Genomic DNA, 23,954 nt, shown 5'->3' with positions numbered 1-23,954 from the left:
GGCTGTTTACATTTCATGACATTGGTGTGTTGTCTGTGAGACAGGCACATTGGGCCATGAGGGGATACAGAGCATTGATAATCATGCCAAAACGAATTAAAGGACAATGCAAGCCTCGGGCGCAGGCAGCTCTAAACACGGCTATAGAAGCACAGCAACAAACACAGCGGACAACAGCCTCCACTGGAACTCCTGTAGAACATAGAATGTTCAATCATATATAATGTACAAAGTATACACATACATTTAGATCACTGCCATTATAACACAGGCTATGTGTTTTCAACTGTGGGTCGGACCCACTCTGATTTAGGAAGAACCTACAACCTTGGCCATCATCCCATCAGATGTTTGAACCTGCAGCCTTCTGAGGTGTCATGATTGAGGCCTTGTGTTTGTTTATGTTCATCTGCCTGTTCGCGCTTTAACTTTATTTTCAGTCTTGCGTTTTGAAAGCTGCAGGTTCAAGTCTTGGTTGCGGTCATTTGCTTTTGTCTCCGATTCTCATTTTGGTATGAGATCAGGTATGCGGTCAGCTTTAGGCTTGACTCAGGGAAGAGGACGGCCTCTGCCTTGCATCGTACCGTGGCCTGCTCTAATGAAACATCCAGGTTTCTCATGATTGAGAATGGCCCGGGACAGGTGTGCACCTGTGGCTGAGAAAAATAACGTCACTTAAAGCTGATATCGGGAGTTTCTGAGAAACGTCTCGATGTCCCGCCCTCAACAGCTCCACTTCCTCCCCCTACCTCTCCCAATCTACCAGAAGCCACGCCTCTATTTTTCTGCACACGCAGATCAGGTCAGGTAAGAGCCAAAATCCTATTTACCTGTTTGCTGTTGTGACGCGTGGCCTTGTTTCCGTGCACAGTTCCGCCTTCACTTTGATTGACAGTCTCAAAAACAGGAAGTCGAAGCCTATTGGCTCGGCGCACTCGGCGATCATTTCTATTTGTATAAGGGTCTATAGGAGGAAGGAGGGACTTATATACATTAATGTATATGAATGACCACCGGCAGTAGACCATAGTACAAGACTAGTTAGGCATTTTTTTTTTTGCATTTCAATAGAATAATACATAAACAGATTTCTCAGAAACTCTGGATATCAGCTTTAAGAGGCTGAGATTCCACAAAGAAAAGGGCGGGTTGATAGAGCAGAGGCAGGGGAATCGCATTGACCAGTACTTTTGACAAAGCAACCAGTCAAAGATGATAGAGAATGGAAAACAGTAATGGGACGCAAGCTCAGGCTTGATTACCCTGTAGCTGGCCACCTTTGATGAGGGTGTTTAGTGTGTAAAAGGCCGAAACACCCACTGATTCAAAGGAAGACTACTGATGATGCGTCCAAAATGTACATCCTTCCCATATCTGAGACACAGCCCCCACACCACTCTCATGTGACTACCATCTTTTGGCACAAAGGACTCTTTAACATCACGTCCTGTGTTTAACGTCCAATTTACTTTGTTATTATTCTTGGTCTTTTTTTTCCCCCTATGTCTGTGTTTTGTTCTAATCCTTTTATTGTGTAAGGGACCCCTCAGTCTTTTCAGTATGTTTGTGTGAGTGCAAGAGAAGGAATCTGTCCCGTCTCCACGCAGGTGTGCCTAATTCTCTGATTCCTGCACTATCTAAGGAGACATGAAAACAGATGAGGACATCTGAGCTAGATATCAAGAAAGAGTCAAAAACCTAAGGAAAATAGTTGGTAAAAAGAAAGTAAAGGAACATCTACCTTCATACACTGAAGACGACTGTTAAGTGATTTCTCAAATGAATGGTTTAATCTTAATTGTTCTTTACTTTTCCACGAAATGTGTTGTTTTTCTGCTTTTCTTAACAAAAGTAGCAGCTTTTTGAAACCTTTCTCCTGCTACAGACCACAGTGACATCATATTCTTATGAGCGCACACGCACACACATGCAACACACACACATAGGCTCATTGGTTCTTCATGCTGATTGGCTGCCAGAGAGGACCAGAGGGTGACAGTTGCTTCCTCAGACAGCTGAGTCAGCAGCTGCTGGCAGCAATAGCAACCTTTCTTGACTCCACCCCCCTCATACACCCCCACCTCATCACACCAGTCTGTGTTCATTTTCTATTTCAAAGAAACACAACTTGATGATACTTGATATAGGGAATTCACCTAGATATAAACTGCTGTATTATTATTTAATGTGTTAAAAAAAAAAGAGATTTTCTGTACTATTTTTTGTGTATTGAATAATCAATCAATTCAAATAAAATGTGAATTAATTAAATGTATTTTGATTTGAAAAATAATCATAAAACAATAAAATAGGGAATACATGAAGATAAAAAAAAAAAACAACCATAACAATCTGGTGTGTAATGGTTGGATACCGCTACACGATACCACCCAACCCTCGACGATACATCTTGTGACGTTTTTAATATCGCAATATCTTGTCTTATGATACATTTCCCACCTATATTTGTAAGGTCATTTATCTATTTATTTAATGATTTTTTCAATCACTCTTTCTTACTAATAATCTGAATCTTCATACGCTCTCTTATTTCAAGGATTTTATCACAATTGTAAAGGATTAAACTATCCATGAATGTGTGTGTGTATCTGTATGGGACACAATATACTGTACAATCAAACTCTGGATAAAAAAGGCATATTATTCCCATGCGCCATTTGTTGGTTCTCCTTTTGAAAAGGTTCACAGAGGATTTCATAAAATGTTTCACAATAGTTATTTATAAAATCACCCCAAAGGATTCATTTCATCACAAATACTACTCGTACTTTTCAGCGTTAATCACACCCACATCAGCAGAGGTGGGACTTTCCGGATTAAACGGTTGTTTCCTGCCTATCATTTCACTCCCTTCACTTTATTGCCCGTTTTATAAATGTGTTTGGGACGATTTATGACCTGTTTCCTTTATCTGCGTTTGCACATTTCCTGTCACAACCTCTTCCCATTCCTGCTTTTATACATCGCAGCAGGAAAGTTTGTGGTTCCTGTTTCAACTTCTGAATTAGGTTTACCTCTGATGACCTGGACTTCCGATCGACTGTACATTCATAAATATGCAATCATCTTTGACAACCGGGACTTTAGCTTCCTCCTTTTTGTTACTTCATCAGCTGCGGAGAATATCCACAGAAACAGAAATAGAAGTTCAATCTTTTTAAAATATGGTTTCTGTCTTTCATCATCTCTTAAAATCCTTTTTTTTTTTTGGATTCGGATGCTCCAAATGTAGCAGATAAAACATGACCCATAAATTAAAATCTCCCCTAAATGTAATATATATTTATATCATTTTTACTTTATTATTTATGATATGATAGGATAGTTCCAACTGCTTGCTGGAATAAAAGGGCGGAAGGGTAATAAACCATCTCATCACAGCTGTGACTACTTACCTACACCAGAGTCTCTCCCTAAACCGCCCTCCCCTGTCTCTCACTCTAACATTTGTTAAGCTATACTTTGCTATTACTATTAGATTAATTTGATCTTCTTTTTTAACACTATGTTAAGTTGAGGTTTCATTTAAGACTGCCAGTCTTGGTCAGATGAGTTCAAAAAGAAGACAAAATGATCATAGTTTTCATCATTTTAAGTAACAATAACTGGACTATGATTTACTTAAAAATATACACGTAAACAAAAACTATATCATAATACATTGCTACTGTCATTGATTAAATAAAAGCTAAAGTATATTATTCATATGGGATGAAATCCAATCATAAATAAGTTTATTTTTTGTAATATCCAATCAAAACTACTCTTGTCATGTGGAAGGCGGGACAAGCCTGAAAGATCATATCCAGAGTTTCGGAGAACTCCTAACTAGTCTTTTACTATGGTCTGCCGCCGGTGGTCATACACATTAATGTATATAAGTCCCTCTTTCGTCCTATAGACTCCTATACAAATGCCAATAGGCTTCAACTTCCTGTTTTTGAGACTGTCAATCAAAGTGAATGCGAAACAGTGCACAGAAACAAGGCCGCGCGTCACAACAGCAAGAAACTCCAGATATCAGCTTTAATACCATCCCATATCAATTTAATAAGTGATAATTAAAGCTTTTAATGAAATAAAAATAAAAAATACATGTATCTTATGTTGTATATTTTAGTCGACTACATCTGTAACAGATTAAGTCGACTGAAATTTTAACGTAATTTAGTAGACTAAAACTAGACTTTAACTAAAATAGCCCTGATGACTAAATTCGGATGAAAACTAGGTTACATTTTTGTCAAAAGACTGGAAATTAAACTCAGTCAAAATTAGCTGTTAATATTATAATTTGTCCCCACCCACCACACACACACACACTAATCACACTCCTCAATAGTTATTGTTATAAAACAATAATGTTATGTAAAATAATGTCATTTCATTATTTCATTGTTCATTGTTTCAACTGTATGCTATTAATAAACATTCTGTGAAAGTCAAGTGCTTCATAGGTTTAAAGCAGGGGCGGAGCTTAAGAGGCGGCCGACATTAACAATGTACTTTGATTTGAGTTGGACTGGTTTTTTTTTTAAGACGTCATTAAAAACTAAAAGTTTGAAAAGTGTAGAGATAATTTCTCCCATTGGCTGCATAATTGTTTATTTTATGTATTCGAACAGGTTAAAAGAAAAACAAATACACAGAAAGTATACAAAGTGCACAGGCAACAATGAAAGAGACAACTTGATAACAACAAAGACGATTTTAACTTGTTTGAAAGGGTGCAGGATGAAGTTATTAAAAGTGTCTGTTCCTATCCATCTATTGTTGATTTTCCACTTTTGTCATTTAATCAAACAGAGCATATTTTGGAAAACAAAACAGAAGAAAAGGGAAAAGTGTATAAAGAAGGCACATCTCTCATGATGAACAGTTCATTGTTACATCTCTTTCAGTTAGTATGAACTTGTTCTAGTGATCTGCTGGTTTTAATGTCTTTGCTGCAGCTGTTTGATAGATTGTAACTGATTCTGCCATGTCTAATAGGAACAGGTCACAACATACCATGTACCGAAGATACACGGTCAGAAGATCAGTCCAAAGGTTAATGAAAATGCAGATAAATGTGGAAAAAAATATTCAAATACCGCTTTCACAGAGTCGAACAACATGAAAAGCTTTTTTCGTCAATACTCTGAACACTTTTCTGCTCCTTGAAAACAGACTCATGGGTAAAATATAAACCTGATAGAAAAAAAAGCATCATTAATGAGGAAACCACATATTTCTAAAGGTATGAAAAAGAAGCAAGATTGGCTTTGAGCTCAGCTGACGGGTTTTATTCGAATATAAAGTAAAGGTGAGAACGATTTACACCATACACTGTTATTATCAGATCAATAAATGATTTACATCTAACAATGAACATTAAAAAATAAAGTAAAAACACTTTTTTTTTTACCACATACATTCACAGGATCACAGATTATGGCATTAATTGCTTTAAATGCGCTACAAAAAAAAGTTACAATAAACCTGAAACATGTTACATCATGTCTCACAATACTTAAAGACAAAATCGTAATAAAAGAAATAACCCAACAAAGTGGTTGAATTGGATCGTTTTTGTTCATCAATATTTGAACACTTCAAATAGTTGAGAGAAGTTTACCAATAATAATAATAATAATAAACCATTTTAAAACGCCATTTTGGATGATGTCATAAAACTGTGGCGTTACGTTTGGCAGGGACATGCTGACGAAAAGCCATTAGACACATCACAGCTGGTACATCAAGTGCAGCGTAGCTTATACAGCAAATACTCTCTATACATTTTATTTTCTATTCTTTTAAAGAAAGGAACACATGATTTAATCACCAAATTAAAATATGAAAAAACAGAAATATTATGAATTATAGGTCAGATATTACAATAAAGAAGTGAAGGGGAATCTGAATGGTCCGTTTACAGTGACCGTTCATGGCTACAGGTCAACAGTTGAAACTTAGAGGTTGGAAATGTTCTTTTTCCATGATGTCAAAGTCAGTTTTTTTATGTGTGACAAAAACAAACTGTACAAGTAGACTTTGTGGTCGAGGAAAAATCCCAACAACAAAAAGTAGAAGTGAAGAACTGTATTGTTTCACATGGGCGATGCCACGTCCATGTCCAGAGTGAGCGATTCTGTGGAAGAAAAATGTTTCACAAAATTAGACACGGATGCAGAAACCCACTGAAAGGGAAATAAGTGTGAATGACTCACCCAAATGCCCTTGGGTAGCTTCAGCTTCGTTGTGCATCAGGGAGTCGAGGGTGCGAGGTGACATGGGGAACAGGTCACTGGTGTTTCCAGAGTTTGTGCTGTGTTAAGAAATAAAAAAAAAAGGAGAACATAATTGTTAAGAGGTAAACGCTAAATGAATACAAACTATTTATTCACAACAATACATTTGTCATAAGACTTCTATAGGAACTACTAGGATTTTCTGACCCTGTATTCTATACAAATAAAATGTATGTGTTACATACATTAGGATAAAAAGAAAAAAAATTACATTACATTAAAGAGGAATGTTGCTCATTTTTAACAACCTTCTCCCTGGTCTTCTACCCATTCCTGACAAGTTACACAAAAATGTCTTTTTTCATTCTTCAAATATGGATAAACACGTCTGTAAACTGTATATACCAACACTGATTTATTAACATGATGAAACTGATAAAACACTTTGATCTGTTTACAACTGTTCATGTAAACACAACAATCTGATCCCTCAACCAGAATGAATTTAATTGGACTGTCAAAATAATACGGTAATAAAAAGCATACCGTAGCTACTGGCTAACTAAAGTTTCTGGTGATCATCAAGGGGTTATACTACGAAGCTGGATTTCCTCTTCCAGGATTTAATCGGTGTGTGCTGTACTATGAAGCTGGCTGACGTCTTACGGGGCTAAATCACCCTCTATTAGCCTCTGTTCACAGTCGAAAGAGCACAATATGGTTGTTTTGTCTTGGGTTAATGGTGCACTAATCGCCGCGATAGTTCAGTTAAAACGTTGATTCTTTCGTAAGGGAAGTCTGCAAGTCAGAATCGTAACTTCGGGATAAGCATTGGCTCTCAGGGCTGGGGTGCGAAGTGGGGCTGGGCTTGCGCCGCGGCTACAGTCTATGGGCTGGAGGAGCAGCCGCCCCCGCCGCACTCTTCTCCCCGCCACCGGGGACCCTGTGCTCGGCTCGCCTGGTCGTGTTGGTGGCGCTTCCCCCCTACTCCCTGGCCTCAAATGATTAACTCATCATCAAGCTCTGCAGAAGCCTGATAACGATCCTGGTCATTTCAATCAGGTGTGTTGGAAGAGGGAAACATCTAAAACATGCTGGATAGTGGCCCTTGAGGACCAGGGGGGACCCCTGCCATACACTGTAGCCGTGGCACAAGCCCAGCCCTTAGAGCCAATCCTTATCTCAAAGTTACAGGTCAACTACTGTCTGCATACACAATCAAAAGACAAGGGAGGCTGGCCCGACTGACTGTTTGTTCATTTTTGCGACAGTGCTGCGGCACTTGTGGCCACTATGGGGCGCTTGCGTGACAGTTACTGGTCTAGCGCCTCTAGTGGCCACAAGTTACACAGTGTGCCTTTAACTATTAACACTCATCAATTCCTGTATTCATTACTTGCTGCTTTTACTGCAGCAACAGTGTAGTTTTTGGTCTGAATTCTGGATTTTAACTCTTCATAATTAAAAAAAAAATTCCTCAATTGGGATATAAATCGCTCTCCAGTTTATCTGTGATTGTGATTGGTCTGACGCTGTAATCTCCACCCTTGTCACAAGAGGGCGCACATAGCCAGGCTAAACTCAACTCACTTTACTTAGCGCGTTGTAATTGAGAATATTTGGTTAGGTGAAGCCCGCTAATGGAGATAAATCCAGGATGTAATTATCTAGCTTCGTAGTACAGGCCCTAAATGCCCAAAGAGAGAAGGTTCTGTGAATAAATCTAAACGCATACAGAGACTAGAATAATACTAGTACTAGGATCTACTATTAACTGTAGTTTGTGCAGCGTGCAACAGACAAAGACACAGTTGATGGAAGTGAATGATGGTCCACACAAAAACGTGTTAGTACTGTGCGTCACACAGATTGAACAGGCCATTTCTCAAAACTTTGCTTCGACTCCTGCCGAACTGACATGTGACTGTGAGCATTCGACATTCGACAGTGTTTTCACTTGGAATATAAACATTATTTGACATCCTCTCTAACTTTTCCAGAAGTAATCAAAGCAGAAGTATTTTGGGCTGTTTAATCCATACAACAAACCATGTGAATTAAAGTTATGAAAACACATCTGGTGGAAAACAAAAAGAGAGAAGGCACTCCAGTAGGAGTGCTGAGAATAGCGGTTAGACGTAAAAACAGGACGACAAATATCTGTTAAGTCAATTATATTACACCAAAATCCCATCATCAAACACACAGACAGGATGAAAACACAGCCCTACATGCCATCCCCCCCCGCCTACCCTGGGAAGCCAGTCCCAAGCAGCTCACTGTCCGGCAAGTCCATGAACACGGAGGGACACCTACGGAGACAGGTCAGGTTCTCACTGAGCAAAACCGCAGAAGGCCAGCGTCACACCGTCCAACCACCATCCAACAACATGTAACAGACCTGAGAGCAGCTGCTGGTGCCACCTCACCTGCTGTAGCTCGTCCTTTCATTCGTCCATCTTTTCATGCACAATATACTGTAACCCCCAATTTCCACTGGATGCGGCTCCGCTGCGTTACGTCACTGCCGCGTCACCGGAGCTGATAGGTTTCCACTTTAGTCTATGTGTTAATTTCCACCGGGTCCACTGCGCTGCGTGTCTGCTCCTTCCCAGCTGTGGTAGTCCGGTGTCCCCCACCAGATATATGCAGGGCTTCTATTTCTGGCCGACACCGGAGCACGACGCATCAATCAGCACAGAGCAAATGAAGCTAAACAGGAAATTAAGCATGTACTCCGCAATAAAATATCTGGTTACTTTTCAAAATAAAACACTTCAGATTATATTTCAAGTAACTACATCACCAAAACGTCATAATGTGTCAAAACTAAATCACATCCACTATATTGATTCCTCTCATACTGTAACTGCACTGTAAACTGCAGCAACTTTGATTTAGTTCATGTTTTACTGGTGCAGTTTTATCTCTTCTCTGTTGAGCTGTTGCTAAAAAATGTGGCTATGACAAATCCAGAGAGTCCAACCTTCTTGTTCTCCTTCGTTAGGAACACTGACCTGTTTATCTGTTTATTGTTGCGTTTATAACACATACACTTAACTGCGTTCTCGCGCGATTATATAAATATCGTGAGAACTGTCGTTCAGCCGGAGCGCACCGTGCCGTACCCAAAACGCAACCGGTGTGAATTACCTGCTGTGGCGCAGCGGAGACGTATCCAGTGGAAACCCCGGGTTAGTCCTTGTTATCTGTTTATTGCAATATAATGATTTCTTTTTCCCTTACTGTTGCATTAATACACAATTGGAGAGGTTGTAAGCTGGTATTTGATGGCGTCAAGAGATCCAGATGGTTTGTCCATTATGAGAAAATAACTGATTGCATTTCTCCACACTTGTCACCAGACTGGCTTAACTTATTACACAACACAACAGGCACATCTGTAACACCACATTGCACTCCCACCTTAAAATGGTGCACTCTTCCCCACCCCTTCCATTGTCCCACCCTAACTCCATCTTCCCTGTTCCCTTCCCCCTCACTTAAGATTTTCTTACCCTTCCTTAGGGAGGGCTGGTGGTGGCCATAATTATGCGACAAAATTAGGGATGTCCCGATACAACTTTTTCAATTCCGATATGATACCAATATTGCAGCCTTGCGTATCTGCCGATACCGATATTGATCCGATATCAGCATGAATCATACGTACTTTTATTACTTTTTTTTTCCTTTAATGAAAAAATAATAACTACTTATTTTGTAGTGTGGAATGTTAGAAAAGGCTTCATCAAGTGATGTTACTCAAACAGAGAACTTTATAGTCAGCAAGAGTAGGTATGAGGAAAAACTGACTTATTTATTATTAACCAATTGGCTACATACATTTTCACCTTCAACATAATATCTACAATATTCTACAATTGAATAAAATGAATAAAAAATTAATTGAAAAAAAAAACAAAAAAAAAAACGGAAATTTGAATCTGATATCGGATATTTGTTTTCAGGTTGATATCGGACCGATATCCAATATCAATATTAAATAGGGACACCCCTAGATAAAATAAATAAATACATTTTTCTTAAAATATGTTTAATATCAAGCTTTCCCACATTTTACCATTAAAAAAAATAATAAACAAGGGTTATACTGACACAAAAAAGGCTCAGATGCCCACATCAAAATTATTAAAACCTATATTTTCATTGATTATGAAGCCTATCAAGGTAACCAATAGACAGGAAAGAAATTAGATGATAGATATTTATTTTTTGTGTATTTTATAGCTGATTTAGGACGTGTTATCATAAGAGATGCTAACAGAAAGCTAACACAAGAGGAAGGTTCACTTTTATTAGGTTATTTATTTCAGGCTCAGTAATTGTGATTAATTAAAAGTGAACTTATGTAATTGTAATTGACTTTCTGAGGATAAAAAATAATCGTAATTTAATTGTATTTGGAAAAATGCTGGTCACTGTAATCCTAATTGAGTTGTAATTGAAAACATAATTGTAACTGAAAAATGGAATTGACCCCAAACCTGAGTGACACACTTATGGAAGTGTAAGAAGAGCTTAAACTAGACACTTACGGCGTAACACAGATGAACTTGGTCTTCAGGTAAGGTTGGATAGCTGTTGAAGATATCACAGTTAGGTTAAAAAGCAATAGCAGCTAAAAGACTAAAACAACAACAACAACAACATGAGAGTGACTCACCACTCAATGAGTCTCCGATCTCAGGCTCTGGAACTGGTTCCTGCCGACAGTATTTCCCAAAAGCCTCCTCTTTGTGGATATCAGGATAGAGGTAAACCAGGGGTGAAACCAGGATGTTGGTAGCGTCCATAATCTTGTATCCCATGATGATGTCAGCAAAGGACATGTTGTTAAGCTGCTGCTTGGTGTAAGGTTCAACTGACTGGATCTGGGTCTTTCCTAAAACCACACATTGGGACATAATGTTGGATTAAATACTCTGATTATTAAAAAAAACACAATATGAATGATAGGATGTTGGTAAATCCTTACCACTGATGTCCTTCTCTACCCAAGTAAATGTGATGCCTCCTTCTTTGCTGCTTTCACTGAAGCGCAGCAGAAAAGTACCTGGAGGTTTTGGACTCAGAATGGCTCTCTCCCTCTCCTTACTGATGAAGCCCAAAATATACCTGGAAAAACAAAATCCATTCTAGGGCTGGGCAATATATGGACCCAAACTCAAGTCTCAATATTTTTTCTCAAAATGGCGATATACAATATAAATCTTGATAATTTTATTTCAAATAAAGTCTGAGCAGAAAGGCATTACAGGGTTAAATTTGCTAAATGCCAAACAGACACATTTATTCGCAAAAAGTGCCACTTTTGTCTTTTTCACCGATAAAGCAGTGGTTCTCAAACTTCTTTGTCTCAAGTACCCCCTTTCTCTTATTTCTGAATCCAAGTACCCTGTTTGTCCAACTACAACATTTTGCTTAGAAAACTATTTAAAACAACTGTAGAGCATAATTATGGAATGAACAAGTGATAACGCACATTTGAAAGAATCTCATTTTGCAAATAAGTGCAAATAAACAGTATTTAGTGCAGTGGTTCCCAACCATTTTGGATTGTGACCCCATTTTGATATCAAGAATTTCTGGTGACCCCAAAGACATCTTTTTTCTAGAATTAGTTTTTGATCATGTCTGAGCTCAGATACAAAATTTTATTTTTTATTTTTTACAGCATCTTAGTGAAAGTGTAGAAATACAGTTGTTTGTGTTTTTCTTTTTAGATATAAGACAATTCAGGGTTAAATTTGCTGAAGCTAAATGCCACACAGGCACATTTATTAACCAACAGATGCACAAAATGTGCCATTTTTGGTTTTTCCTCTTATAAAGGACAGCATGTGTTTTTAATACTTTTCTGAGAAATAGTGAAAGCACCGACTCCAAAAACAAGTGTTTTAAAAACAAAATGTTATATATATATATATATATATATATATCTACTGTATATATATATATTGATATAGGCAATATTGTAATTTTCTATACTGCCAAAATAGAAAACTTGATACATCTTGAGTCTCAATATATCGCCCAGCCCTAATCCATTGGGCACTGAATCCTAAAATAGTAAGACTATTTAGAGACTAGTCTGTGTGAAAGCGCTTCCCACACTATGAAAGGAAGCCAACAGGTGATTGCACTGTTGGCCACAAACAAAAGAAGACCTCTCACCCTTCATTCCACAGAGCAAGGATGTATTTTTTCACCAAGTCAATGATGTTATCCAGCCACACCCAGAATGAGAAGCCTTTCCCCGCCATGTTTTCCTGTAAAGGAGAAGATCAAAACAACTCCAGCACAGAATTCCAATGTGAAGATGGCCGCTCTTCATGGAAGTGCAGTTACTGACCTTGCAGAACTTGGCCCAGGTGATTTGACATCCAGAGTAGTTGACACACGGCCCTAAGTGAACACAAACACATCCCAGTTTAGTATCTAATCACTGTGACACAGAGAACGTTGGAGAACTTTGTCATCATACCGAGTAATTTTTCAGCCAGTGTGGTGAGCTGTTCAATAGTGAGGCCTCTCTTAGTGGTGGAGGAGAACTGCCAGCTCAACACCTCAGCCACCTGGTCCCATGTTCCCACTGGAGGTTTGGTGAAAAAGTTTACATTCTGTGGAAAATAAATAAATAAATAATCTCTTGAATCAACCATTTTTCCCCAATGACCTTGTTTTCCAGTGGAATGCCTCCATTCTCCACTAGAGAGTGCCCTCTTACCTTTGGGTGGTTACTAAGCATGTTGTACCACAGGATGGAAGCCCACGCATTGGGCATCTGGCAGATGTTTGAAATGACTACAACAGGCAAGGAATGAGTCTGCAGGCAGAAAGGGAAATCTCATCTTAGTGGTTTAAAGAGCTTTTCTTTGCACCTTTGAATGGCAAATATGAGACAATGACCCACAAGCATTTTAGGAGACAGATAAAACATAAAAACCCCTTTTACATGACATGTTTATTCAGTGGATTGATGATGCTAATAGGAACATTTTGTTAACACACAACACATCCCTGTCAAAAAGTTCACAAGACAACCGGTACTCACCTCTAGATCGATTTTTAGACCTTGGTGATAGACTTCCGTCTCAAAAGTGATGAGATGAAGCTCCTCAGTGACTATCAGGGAGGCCTGGGGAAGATCATTTTTTTTATTTATTAAAAAATCTAGAACAAAATCTATTATCCATGCCCGTTAAAAACATCCATATACAATCCTTATTTATTAGATGTCGTACTTACATCACTGTTTGTCCGGCCACCGTTACCACACCGCTGTTCTCGCAGGGTCTGCAACAAAACAGGAAGTCAGTCTTTCACAGCAGGTACATCTTGGGAGTCTTTCCACAATAAAAGCTAACTCACCAAATGTTTAAACTCAGCCGACAGGCTGCCATTGTTGGATTCCTCCATGTTCATAACTTTAGTGTTTGTTCCGAGGATGTTAAATTTTCGGGAGCTAGAAAACAAGGCAAGACAGCAGCGTGTAGGACTCCTTCTCTGTGCCATGCATATTATTATTCATTTTTATTTATGTTCTTGGTCTTACCCACGAATCGCAGCCACATCTCCAGATTCCCTAAAAAAAGTTAAGATATAAGACCTCAATTCGAAAATATTTTGTTTTATTAGTTTCATTAGCCCAGATGAACGGATCAGAAGCCTATTAAATCCTATTTGGTGCTTACATTTTAGGACCCATAACCTCCCAAAAATATACCTGTCACTTTAATAATATTCTGATCATTTTATATTTTTTCCAATTAAAAAGGTAGAACTTCACTTTTTAATCAATAGTTTTATTCAACTTTTTGACTCATAGGCACACAAAGACTTTATTATTATCAAATGTTTTTGGCCTTTACAGTAAAAACTAAAAGTCAATAAAGAAAAATACTTACTTGTCAATGCAAACTTTAATCTTCAGCTGGTAGTTAAGTTCAGGGAACTTTACTAGTAACCTTAAAAAGAAAAAATATTGTCAATTAAAAAAAGAAAAAGGTCAGATAATTATATATTGTTATTGTTAAAAATCCATTTTAGACAGACTCTTACCTGACTTTATTTGTGAACTGTACTCCTGTTTTGATGACTAAAGGTCGATCTGGATGCATGGGCATACAAGGCTGTCTTTCAACCACGAAAGCACTGCAGCACAAAGTTTGAACAGTTCAGCCCTCATTCATCTTATCTTGTTATATAACACTTGTCTACCTCTTCATGAGATTTCTGAACAAGTCCACAATCTTCTCCTCCAGGGCTGGGCGGTGCTGGATGATTGGGTCTCCTTTGTAGGAAACCTTCTGTTGAAGTTCCTCTAGCTTCTTGATTTGTTGACGAATCTGCAGCTGAGACTCAGCTAAAGATGTGATCCTGATTGGGAAGTTAGGAGAAAATCCTTACATATGTAGCATGTCTGCAGCATCTCATTTACAGAGAGACTTGCTGAGCACACGTATGGACAAAAGAGTTTTGAGTTTTAAAACTTTACCATGTTTCAAGGCGATCGAGGCAGATGTTTGGTGGACCTCCAATACAAGCAATTTGTTGTCTTCTCTTCCAGTCTGCCAGTTCTTCATCTGTTAAGTTTTTCTGTACATAATCCATGGCGGTCAGCAACACTCCCATCTCTGTTACTATTTGCTGGAGAAATCCAAAAAAAGCATTAGGGCTGCTCGATTATAGGATAAATAATAATCACAATTATTTTAGGCATAATTGAAATCATTATTTGTCAACCAAAAAGTTATTTCATTTTTTTTTTTTTACAAAACAATGTAAAAAAATATCTTTAAACATAAATTAAACACTGAAATCAACTATGTTCACTTTTGCACAAAACGAAACACTTTATGCACGTGATGTGTCTTTGTTCTAGGTCTTCATCATCAAGTGTTTCCATGTGAGAGACTTTAATTTGCCTTGCTTGTTTACCAAGTGTTTTTGTAGCGTTTCTGCGCCATGTGTCAACTTCCCTGGTGTTAGCCTGCAGGCTAGGCTAGCTTTAGCTTTGAGAGGGACGGGGCGGAGGGGAGGAGCTTGCATGCGCGTGCATTAAACAACTCAAAGTTAGAAATCATTTTTTTCTCGTGTGTGCCAAGCTTTATTCTTTGTAAATATCCTAAATCATGGAAGTGTGTTTTATTTATCAAATAAAACACATTTATAATTAAAAAAAAAAAAATATATATATATTTTTTAATTTAAATAATAGTTTTTTCTTGATTATGTTATTTTTGTAATTGTTAAGTGTAATAACTACATTTATGTATATATAAATAGTCTGTCCATTCATGTATGTATATACAGTATGTACATGCATGTATTTATCAATCAATCAATCTTTATTTGTATAGCGCCAAATCATAACCAATGGTATCTCAAGGCACTTTACAGTAGAGCAGTCTTAAGGACGAACTCTTCATTTTATGGATACACACATATGCATATATACGTATATACACATACATATGTATCCCACACCCAACATGAATTTTTGTATGTACTTATATAACTGGATGCATATGTGTGTGTACTGTATATGGATATATGTAAAACCATATACATAACCTTTTCAGCTTTTATAACACCTATTATAACATACCGGTAATTGTACATTATGTTCGACATATACATAGTGAAACAATTTTTATTCTATATTATTGTTTTGCACAACACAAATGTTGCTATTTTTAATATCTATTATTTTTGTCTTTACAACAAACTTGCTTCTCATGCCAATGAAGCTGTTTTGAATTGAATTGATTGAATAATCGAAATTTCGATTAATTGCACAGCCTTAGAAAGCATAATCAAATACATGTAAAAAAAAAAAAAAAAAGGAAAAAAAATGTTTCCAACTATAACTTATGAATATTTGATAAATCCCTTCCAACATAAGGACACTTACCCTCCTGAGCTGGTCCAGGGCGCTCAGCATCTGCTCCAGCGTAGCCATCTTCTGTCTGGTTGCAGCTGCCTGACTGTTTCCATTTAAGTCCTGGGACAACTCTAAAGCAACATTGAAACAGCAACTTCAGTAAAGTTTGATTCCTTTTGGCTAAAGACTGTTAGTAAAATGTTTCAAATTCACTTCACACCTCCTTGGCTTTTCAGGGTCTTGTAATTGAAGTCAAAATCATCCTGTAGGTTTTCAAGCATTTTCATCTTTTGTTCCATATCCTGTACAAAACAGAGAATATAGTTTGTGGATGATATTTCCCTTAAAATAATATATAATTTTGTCTGATGAAGCTTGTTGTTATTCACAGCAATGACAGAATAAAAAGCTGTTGGTACATTATAAGACAATAGATTTGTTTCAGTGTCTTATCTATGCAGTGTAATTATTTGACAGATTTTGTACTAGAGCAGTGGTTCTCAAACTTTTTTGGCTCTCGTACTCCCTTTTCACTTATTTCTGAATCCAAATACCCACTATGTCCAACTACAACATTTTGCTTAGAAAACTATTTAAAAACAACTACAGAGCATAATGATGGCATGAACGAGTGATAACACACTACGGCTGCAATAACGATTATTTTTGTAGTCGACTAATCTTGTGACGGTTTGGCAGTTGGTCAATTGTTATTGTTGATATTGTTATTAATATGAATTATTTTTTAACATTATTGTTAGGTTCTTCTCTCGGCGTGCCAGCCAGGTTTCCCTCCTGATGTATCTGATGTATAGGATGAACGTATAAGTACATAGTTAGTGTTCTATTACGTTTTATTTTGTCCGTACAGTCGGTGAGTTTCCTTTAAAATGTCAAAACTCTCACTAAGACATATGCTTCTAGGCATACACCCTTTTTACAGATGCCATAGAGACTGAACAAAACCAAAACACTCAGAAAATGTAGTTGCTTGCGAGTATATTAAAAATAAACACAGAAAATAAAGTGGTTCTCAACCTTTTTTGGATTGTGACCCAATTTTTTATATCAAGTATTTCTGGCGACCCCAAAGATATTTTTTTTCTAAAATTTGTTTTTGATCATGTTTGAGGTCAGATATATATTTTTCTTACTGCATTTTAGTTGAATCACTTTTATATTTCACAAAGTGAAAGTATGGAAATACAGTTGTTTAAGATTGTGTTGTTTTATTATTTATTTATTTAAAAAAAGAATATTAATTAAAAAAATCAATTTTAATTTTCAAAAAATTTCAGAAAACCCCATTTAACCTCCAGGCGACCCCACATGGTGTCCTGATCCCAAGGTTGAAAAACAATGATTTAGTGGCTCCTGAATAGATTTATTTATATAGTTTTTATAATTTTTGACCAAGACTGACACTTTATTTGTTAATTTTCCTCTCTCTCTCTCTCGCTCTCTCAAGTACCCACTCTAGTGCCATCGCTGCACCAGATTAGCAGGTAAAAGCTGACCTGCACTCGCTTCCTGATGTCTTGAAGGTTATGCTCCAGCATCTGCTGCTTTTCTGTAACTACTGTCCCAGTTGGATGGGCAGCCTGGCCATCCTGCATGTGTACAACACACATCACATTAATGTCAATAAATCATTCAAAAATGACTAGAAGACTGCTGTAACTTTGTGTACCTGTGCAGCTGTGGTGGCCGACTGAAGCAGCCTCTGCTCCTCCCACAGACATCGAGCGACAATACGAGCGATATCCATTGGTTTCTCCAAGTACTTGCTCTGCAGATGCTGTTTGATCCTGCGCAGGTTATGCTGGTAGAGAACGTTGTTCTCCTGCAGGAAGCGACTGTACTGCTGGTCTATTTCTCCCAAGAGGTTGTGGAACACCAGAGTGGCATGCGATTCTTTATTTGCAGCATACGCCCTTTGAAAAGATGTAAGAGCTTTTAGCTTTTCCTTTTACATAGGTAAAGAATATTGAAAGAGAGTAAAATGAGATAAAACCATTTCTGACAGCATCTTCTGCTTTTTTTTATTATGTTTTTGAAAAGCATCTAGAACAGGAAGATATAGTCATCAATTGGTTCTCATTATAACTCACAACCTTTTCCTAAATGTCCTTCCTTTCTTTCTTCTCTTTTTGAATCTACATATATAAACACGCATACATGTATATTAGGGCCGGGACAACGCGCCAACGTTATCGATGACATTGCATGGCAGCGCGCCAACGGAACAAGGAGGAAACACCCGCCGTGACATCAGCGGCAGCGGAAGCAGCCGCATGCGTGCACACACGCTTATGCACACACGTGATGAAATAACACATTTACATACCACTGTGATACCCTAGTAGTCCGTCCTGATTTGTAAATTAATCACAATGTATGTTTGCTGCACACATAGGCATCCATTGGAGTTTTTCCTTTGCAGTCTGACCTTTTATTTTTCCCTTAAACTTCCTAAAGGACAACACACACACACACACACACACACACACACACACACACACACACACACACACACACACACACACACACACACACACACACCAATTCTTAAGGTAAAAGGAAAGTTTAAATGCTACTTTTAGACTCTGAATGCATTATTTTGTACTTCTATATTCTTACTTGAACTTTATTTTGGAATTTTGAGTTGAAGAGCAATAAACATATATTGCAATCTTAAGGAATTCATGTTTTTTTTTCATTTTAGATATGTAAATTAACATGTATAAATTACTTTTAGGCAATTAATGGGGAGATAATCGATAATCGAATCGAACTGGAAAAAAATGTATCGTTAGATTAATTGATGCATCGAAAAAATAATGGCTAGGTTAATCGTTTAAAAAATAATCGTTTATCTCAGCCCTAATGTATATAGATACAGGTACAATACAACACAAATATGCAAAAAACAGCACTCCAGAGAGCAAGTAATAAAAAAAAAAAAAAAAAAAAACTAAAACAAAAGAAAACACACAACACCCTGCTATTTTCAGATGCACTTCATGTATCTGATCCAAACACATTTCCATTTCAGTCCTATAACTGAGGAATGGACCTCATATCTCCTTAAACAGATCTTCCCTCCACTGACAGCAGCTTCTAAATGACTGCACCGCTGTGCTATTCTCTTCTCTAAACATGTACTTATGTATAATAAGGAAGTGAAAAACACCTGAGTGAGATATTTGAAAATTGTTGGACAGAATTGAAGGAAGTTCTGAGACTTTTAAGAGAAGGTCAACCACGAAAAGTTGATAAATGTGGAAGCATTAAAGTGTAGCAGCGCACACCTGATGGAAATGTTTAATGTAGTTTAATAGGATTGGATGAGCAAAAGTTCCTTTAGTGTTGTTTGAATGGTACTCTCACCAGTCTTGACTCTCAATCCAAGGTGCCAGGAACTGGCGTAGCTCCATGGGGAAGCTATCGCTGTACAGGTGATAAAGCTGCTCCAGATACCTGGTCTCCAGCTGCTGCAACTGGTTCCACTGGGTCATCCTGACAGAAACTGCCTCAAACCTGCAATTGAAAAGAAGATGATTGTGACAGTTTTTGACTAAACTAGCGCAGCACCCAGATATTCTCTGTAACAGATTACAGGCCCATGGGAGGCCTCGGCAGCCACTTCCTGTTCACTGAAATGCAACACCTCTGCAGAGAAAGAAAGGCTGTGTGAAAGCTTTCAACTGACTAAGACTTAATGATCTTTGACTTAGACCATGCCCTAACTGTAAATATTAGACACTGTCAAAAAAAAAAAAAAATCTGTGCCACAGGAAAAACAAGTATTTACAATCCAACCAAAGGTTTGACAGACCTTTCCTGATTTACTATTATATATAATCTAACCGATATTGTCCAGCCATTTAACCAACCGAGATAGAGGTGGCCGCTACTTGCTTTTCTATTAGAACTATTTAAAAAAAAAAACTTGGATTAAGTAGCAAAGAAGAACAAAAAGATCCTCCACAAGTTTTTACACATGCATCCTGATTTATGATCGACCTGTTCTTGTATGTTGCATAAGTTCCTACTTTATTTATTGCTGACATTTGATTGTATGTAAAAATGACTTTGTACTGTTTTGTTACAAATTAAACAATAAGTTAGACTTTGAATAGCATGTTTTATAATGCAGTAAATGAGCTTTCTAGCAGACGTTAAAAACATAAAAAGGTCAAAACCAGCTGAAAAATTAAAGCCTTAACTTTTTCTTCAAATTCACAACCTTTTAAATTCTGAAAAGTTTTGGACTTTTTCCCAACGCATCATTATCAGTAGGGTGTAATCTAAATGCTGTTGTTATTAATATTATGTACTAAAAGCAATTTAAATTTTTTTTTTTAATCCTTAATCTAGTTGAAGGTTATGTTATTTATTACATTTTATATATTAAATAACCATACATTTGTATTGTATTTTTTTATGAAAATCACATAAAAAGGGACATCTAATCTACTTACCCGTAATCACTGTAAATACTCAAGAAAATGCAAACCATTCAGTTATCAACAAGTATATACAGTAGGTAAAGGGCTGGGTGATATGGACCGTATCGCAATATTTGCTTTTCAAAATGGCAATTTACAATAAGAATGAACCTCTATTTTTGTATCAATAAAGTCTTCCCACAAAGAGGATTCTGGGTAAAAGTAATTGTGCAAAATGCCCCACGGGCACTTTTTTATTAACTGCTGCACAACAACACGTTTGATCTTAATCTTGATCTTATTCCAAAACAAAATCTTCTATGCTCTTTTTGTTATTTCAAAACAAATGAATAAATAAATAAAAATACAAGAATCTTACAAAAATAATTTCACATGACCTTGTAAATATGTATTGCTTTATACATCTTTTTTTTTTTTTTTCTTTGATTTTTGAAACGAATCCAGAATCAGTATATTGATCCGGATCCCCTCTGACATTTAATGGAACCTTCCATGGCATAAGGTCTATCTCTGGTTAAAATTTTTGTAAAAATCCGATAAGTGCTTTTGACGTAATCCTGCTCACAAACAAACAAAATATTATCTCTTTGGTTTAGCTAATAAAGGCCTAATAACCATCATTGATTAAATAAACACCACCGCAGTGCTAAACTGAGTTAAAACAAAAAGAAAATGTTTATTTAGAGGGTATTTTGTCTCCATGTGACTTATTATAGATTATAAACAACAAGGAAAGTTATCTTATTCAATAGTAATAGATTGATGACAGAACCAAATAACCTAATAATACACCGGTAATCCATTTATCAATGTTTTTCAGACATTTTGGCAATAACGTAAACAAAATGTATCTGTCTATGGTTCAATAGAAAATGTAATCAAGCAAATAATAATGTTATTTTAACTACTTAATTATTTTATAAGTACCTCTGGTAAGAAATCACTGCTTTACATTAATGTTTGTTTACGTTGTTAATGTATCTTATGCACCTTCCACACTGTGCTGTAAACTTTGATGTAGAGCAGTGGTTCTCAACTGGTCCCACCCTGGGACTCACATTTTGCCACGGACATTAAATCGCGACCCACTTTTCTTTTTTTTTTAGAATTCAACCAACAAAATGTTGTTTTTCAAAAACAGCTGTTGAAAACACATATATAATATTTTTTCCAACATAAATCTACATATTTTCCTGTGTAACATGTATTTCACAGCATGCCTATCAAAAGAAAAGTTTCTTTCAAAATAAAATACAACATGAGATACATTAAGCATTTATTTAATTTTGACCAGCTGTCCGCGACCCACCCAGTACAGGTCCACGACCCACTTTTGGGTCCCGACCCACCAGTTGAGAATCACTGATGTAGAGCACCAGTAAAATAATCAAACCAAGAATCATTTCAAATATGTAATGAGTGTATTTCTGCAATGTTAAGGAATGTGTGTGCTGACAAGTGCATAATGACAAGTAAAGCCATTTTATCTCCATCAGGTGTACAACTGGGGCAAGGCTTATCTTAATCACACAAGCCTCTAAATGTCACAGTTTTCAAATGACCCATGTTCCTCTTCACCGACAGAGACATTTCTCAACATGTGAAACTGCTCAGGGTTCAGCTACGTCATTAGAAGAGAGAATTAGCAAACATTTTACCAGGATGCAATGTCTTGAAAAGTTTTATTATCTCCTGAAAAAGAAGGTTATTATGGCCCAGTGGGCGTATAAACACCCTCTCCCATTATGTTGGCTCTTAATGTACTACAGGTCTATTGAACACACTAAAAGGTTGGACTACTCAGACATATTACAACCACTCTGTGTGAGAGGTCTGAAAAATAATCAATAGTTCAGAGTTTGAAGTCGCTTAAAATAGCACCAGATGGTTTTTTAAATCAGGGTTTTCAGATTTGAGTTACCGTAGCATGTTCTGCATTAGCATTCATGCCTTTTCTCCAGATACTAGCCATGATCCTAAAACCTATATTTTAGGTGAATTAAAGTCACTGAAACTATTATAGTAGCAGATGTGGGTGTGTGCTTGTTATTCTCCATCTTTGTTGGTCGATTAAGGTACAAACCAAGGTGTGTCTTGCATTGTTGACTGACAAACCTGAGTAACCTTAGTCTACCAAACTCCTGATAGGGTTTATCAGACCAGAATGATGTGTTGCAGCAAAACAGCATAACTTACAATAAGCCAGAGCCCTAAAAAGACATTTTAGATCAAACAAAATACATATATTTTAATAAATATGCTATTAATAACTTATTGCCATTACCACATTACTGCTACCTAAAAACTACTTTTACTGTCGCCTCAATTTGTCCATATTTACAACAGCATCCTCAGGAGGATAATAAGCAAGCAAAGTGTCAGCATATTTTAACAAAGCTGCATTAACAAACTTCCAGTCTCATTCAGAGGGCCAAAGTCGAAAAAGTTCTATTTTCTTTCTCCATTGTTATTCTACATTTTGTAAAAAGTCAGCTCAAAACGGGCGATTTGGATTTTGCCCGGCAGGTGAAGTCACATACTGGAAACTCCTCCTCCAACCATGGACATAATACACACCTCCTAGAATGTGAGTCCAATAGTGCGTATAGAGGACTTCACATTGACTACACCAGGCAGGTGTGTTTGTCTCCACTGTAAATATAACATTATGAATCAAAATACACTCACAAGTGATTCTGCATTGACTGATTGAGTGAAGTCTGTTAGTGAGTGAAAGAAGTCAGTTGTCAAAAACAAATAAAGTTCATCTTAGATTTTGTTTACTTTTTGTCACTGTTAGATACTATGCTAAGTATTTAGATTTTGTCAATATTGATGTTGTTGTTTTGGGCTGTTGTGACTTTTTTTTTTTTTTTTCTTAATGTTTTTGTTGGGAAAAAAAGGACCCTCTTAAACTATGTTCCAGGGGGGACTTTTGTGAAAAGTGAGAGACAAATGAAATCTTTCCCAACCTCTTAATACTATTGTCCCACGACTGACAACAAGACTGTTATTGTCATTTATTTTATTTTATTTTTTAAACATCCACAATAAAATTAGCATCCTTTCCTCTAGCTTTAGTTGTAACTTCGCTGCATGCAAACTTGAAGTTTTTCAAACGTGAACTATGCAACAATAGAATGCCTTACAACAAGCAGGAATCATATTTAATTTAAACTAAAAGCATCAATGCATCCCAGAGCCATAGACATGATGGCAGCAGACGGACGGGATGCGGCATGGATGCAGATGGGCGTGACTAACACTGGACACAAACATACAATGAGCTTAATGTTCTTAAGACGAACACACTACTTT

At 37.0% G+C, this 23,954-nt stretch overlaps 1 protein-coding gene across 3 annotated transcripts in view; it reads right to left on the bottom strand.

Annotated features, from left to right (window-relative positions):
- stat3 (signal transducer and activator of transcription 3 (acute-phase response factor)) overlaps positions 1-23,954 on the bottom strand; it is a 38,940-nt gene that overhangs the window by 14,493 nt on the left and 493 nt on the right. Inside the window, exons 2-24 of one of the 3 annotated variants that reach the window (XM_028455507.1) lie at positions 19,555-19,704; positions 17,855-18,098; positions 17,682-17,774; positions 16,385-16,466; positions 16,195-16,295; positions 14,776-14,927; positions 14,499-14,657; positions 14,340-14,432; positions 14,186-14,245; positions 13,834-13,863; positions 13,650-13,743; positions 13,527-13,574; positions 13,333-13,416; positions 13,006-13,104; positions 12,763-12,898; positions 12,631-12,683; positions 12,453-12,547; positions 11,254-11,393; positions 10,942-11,160; positions 10,814-10,856; positions 8,507-8,566; positions 6,234-6,331; positions 6,092-6,154 (exon numbers count right to left, since the gene is read on the bottom strand). In XM_028455507.1, coding sequence (XP_028311308.1) covers positions 6,114-6,154; positions 6,234-6,331; positions 8,507-8,566; positions 10,814-10,856; positions 10,942-11,160; positions 11,254-11,393; positions 12,453-12,547; positions 12,631-12,683; positions 12,763-12,898; positions 13,006-13,104; positions 13,333-13,416; positions 13,527-13,574; positions 13,650-13,743; positions 13,834-13,863; positions 14,186-14,245; positions 14,340-14,432; positions 14,499-14,657; positions 14,776-14,927; positions 16,195-16,295; positions 16,385-16,466; positions 17,682-17,774; positions 17,855-18,098; positions 19,555-19,682 — 2,352 coding nt within the window. In that variant the 5' untranslated portion in view covers positions 19,683-19,704 and the 3' untranslated portion in view covers positions 6,092-6,113. Of the gene's footprint in view, positions 1-6,025; positions 6,155-6,233; positions 6,332-8,506; positions 8,567-10,813; positions 10,857-10,941; positions 11,161-11,253; positions 11,394-12,452; positions 12,548-12,630; positions 12,684-12,762; positions 12,899-13,005; positions 13,105-13,332; positions 13,417-13,526; positions 13,575-13,649; positions 13,744-13,833; positions 13,864-14,185; positions 14,246-14,339; positions 14,433-14,498; positions 14,658-14,775; positions 14,928-16,194; positions 16,296-16,384; positions 16,467-17,681; positions 17,775-17,854; positions 18,099-19,554; positions 19,705-23,954 lie in introns of those variants that run through there. The other 2 variants (XM_028455506.1, XM_028455508.1) reach the window with 2 other exon arrangements.

The sequence above is a fragment of the Gouania willdenowi genome, chromosome 8 (genome assembly GCF_900634775.1).
Source record: "Gouania willdenowi chromosome 8, fGouWil2.1, whole genome shotgun sequence".
In the NCBI taxonomy this organism is placed as follows: Eukaryota; Metazoa; Chordata; class Actinopteri; order Blenniiformes; family Gobiesocidae; genus Gouania; species Gouania willdenowi.
Note: the sequence above shows the minus strand (reverse complement) of the source record. Positions and strands in the feature narration are given on the sequence as shown.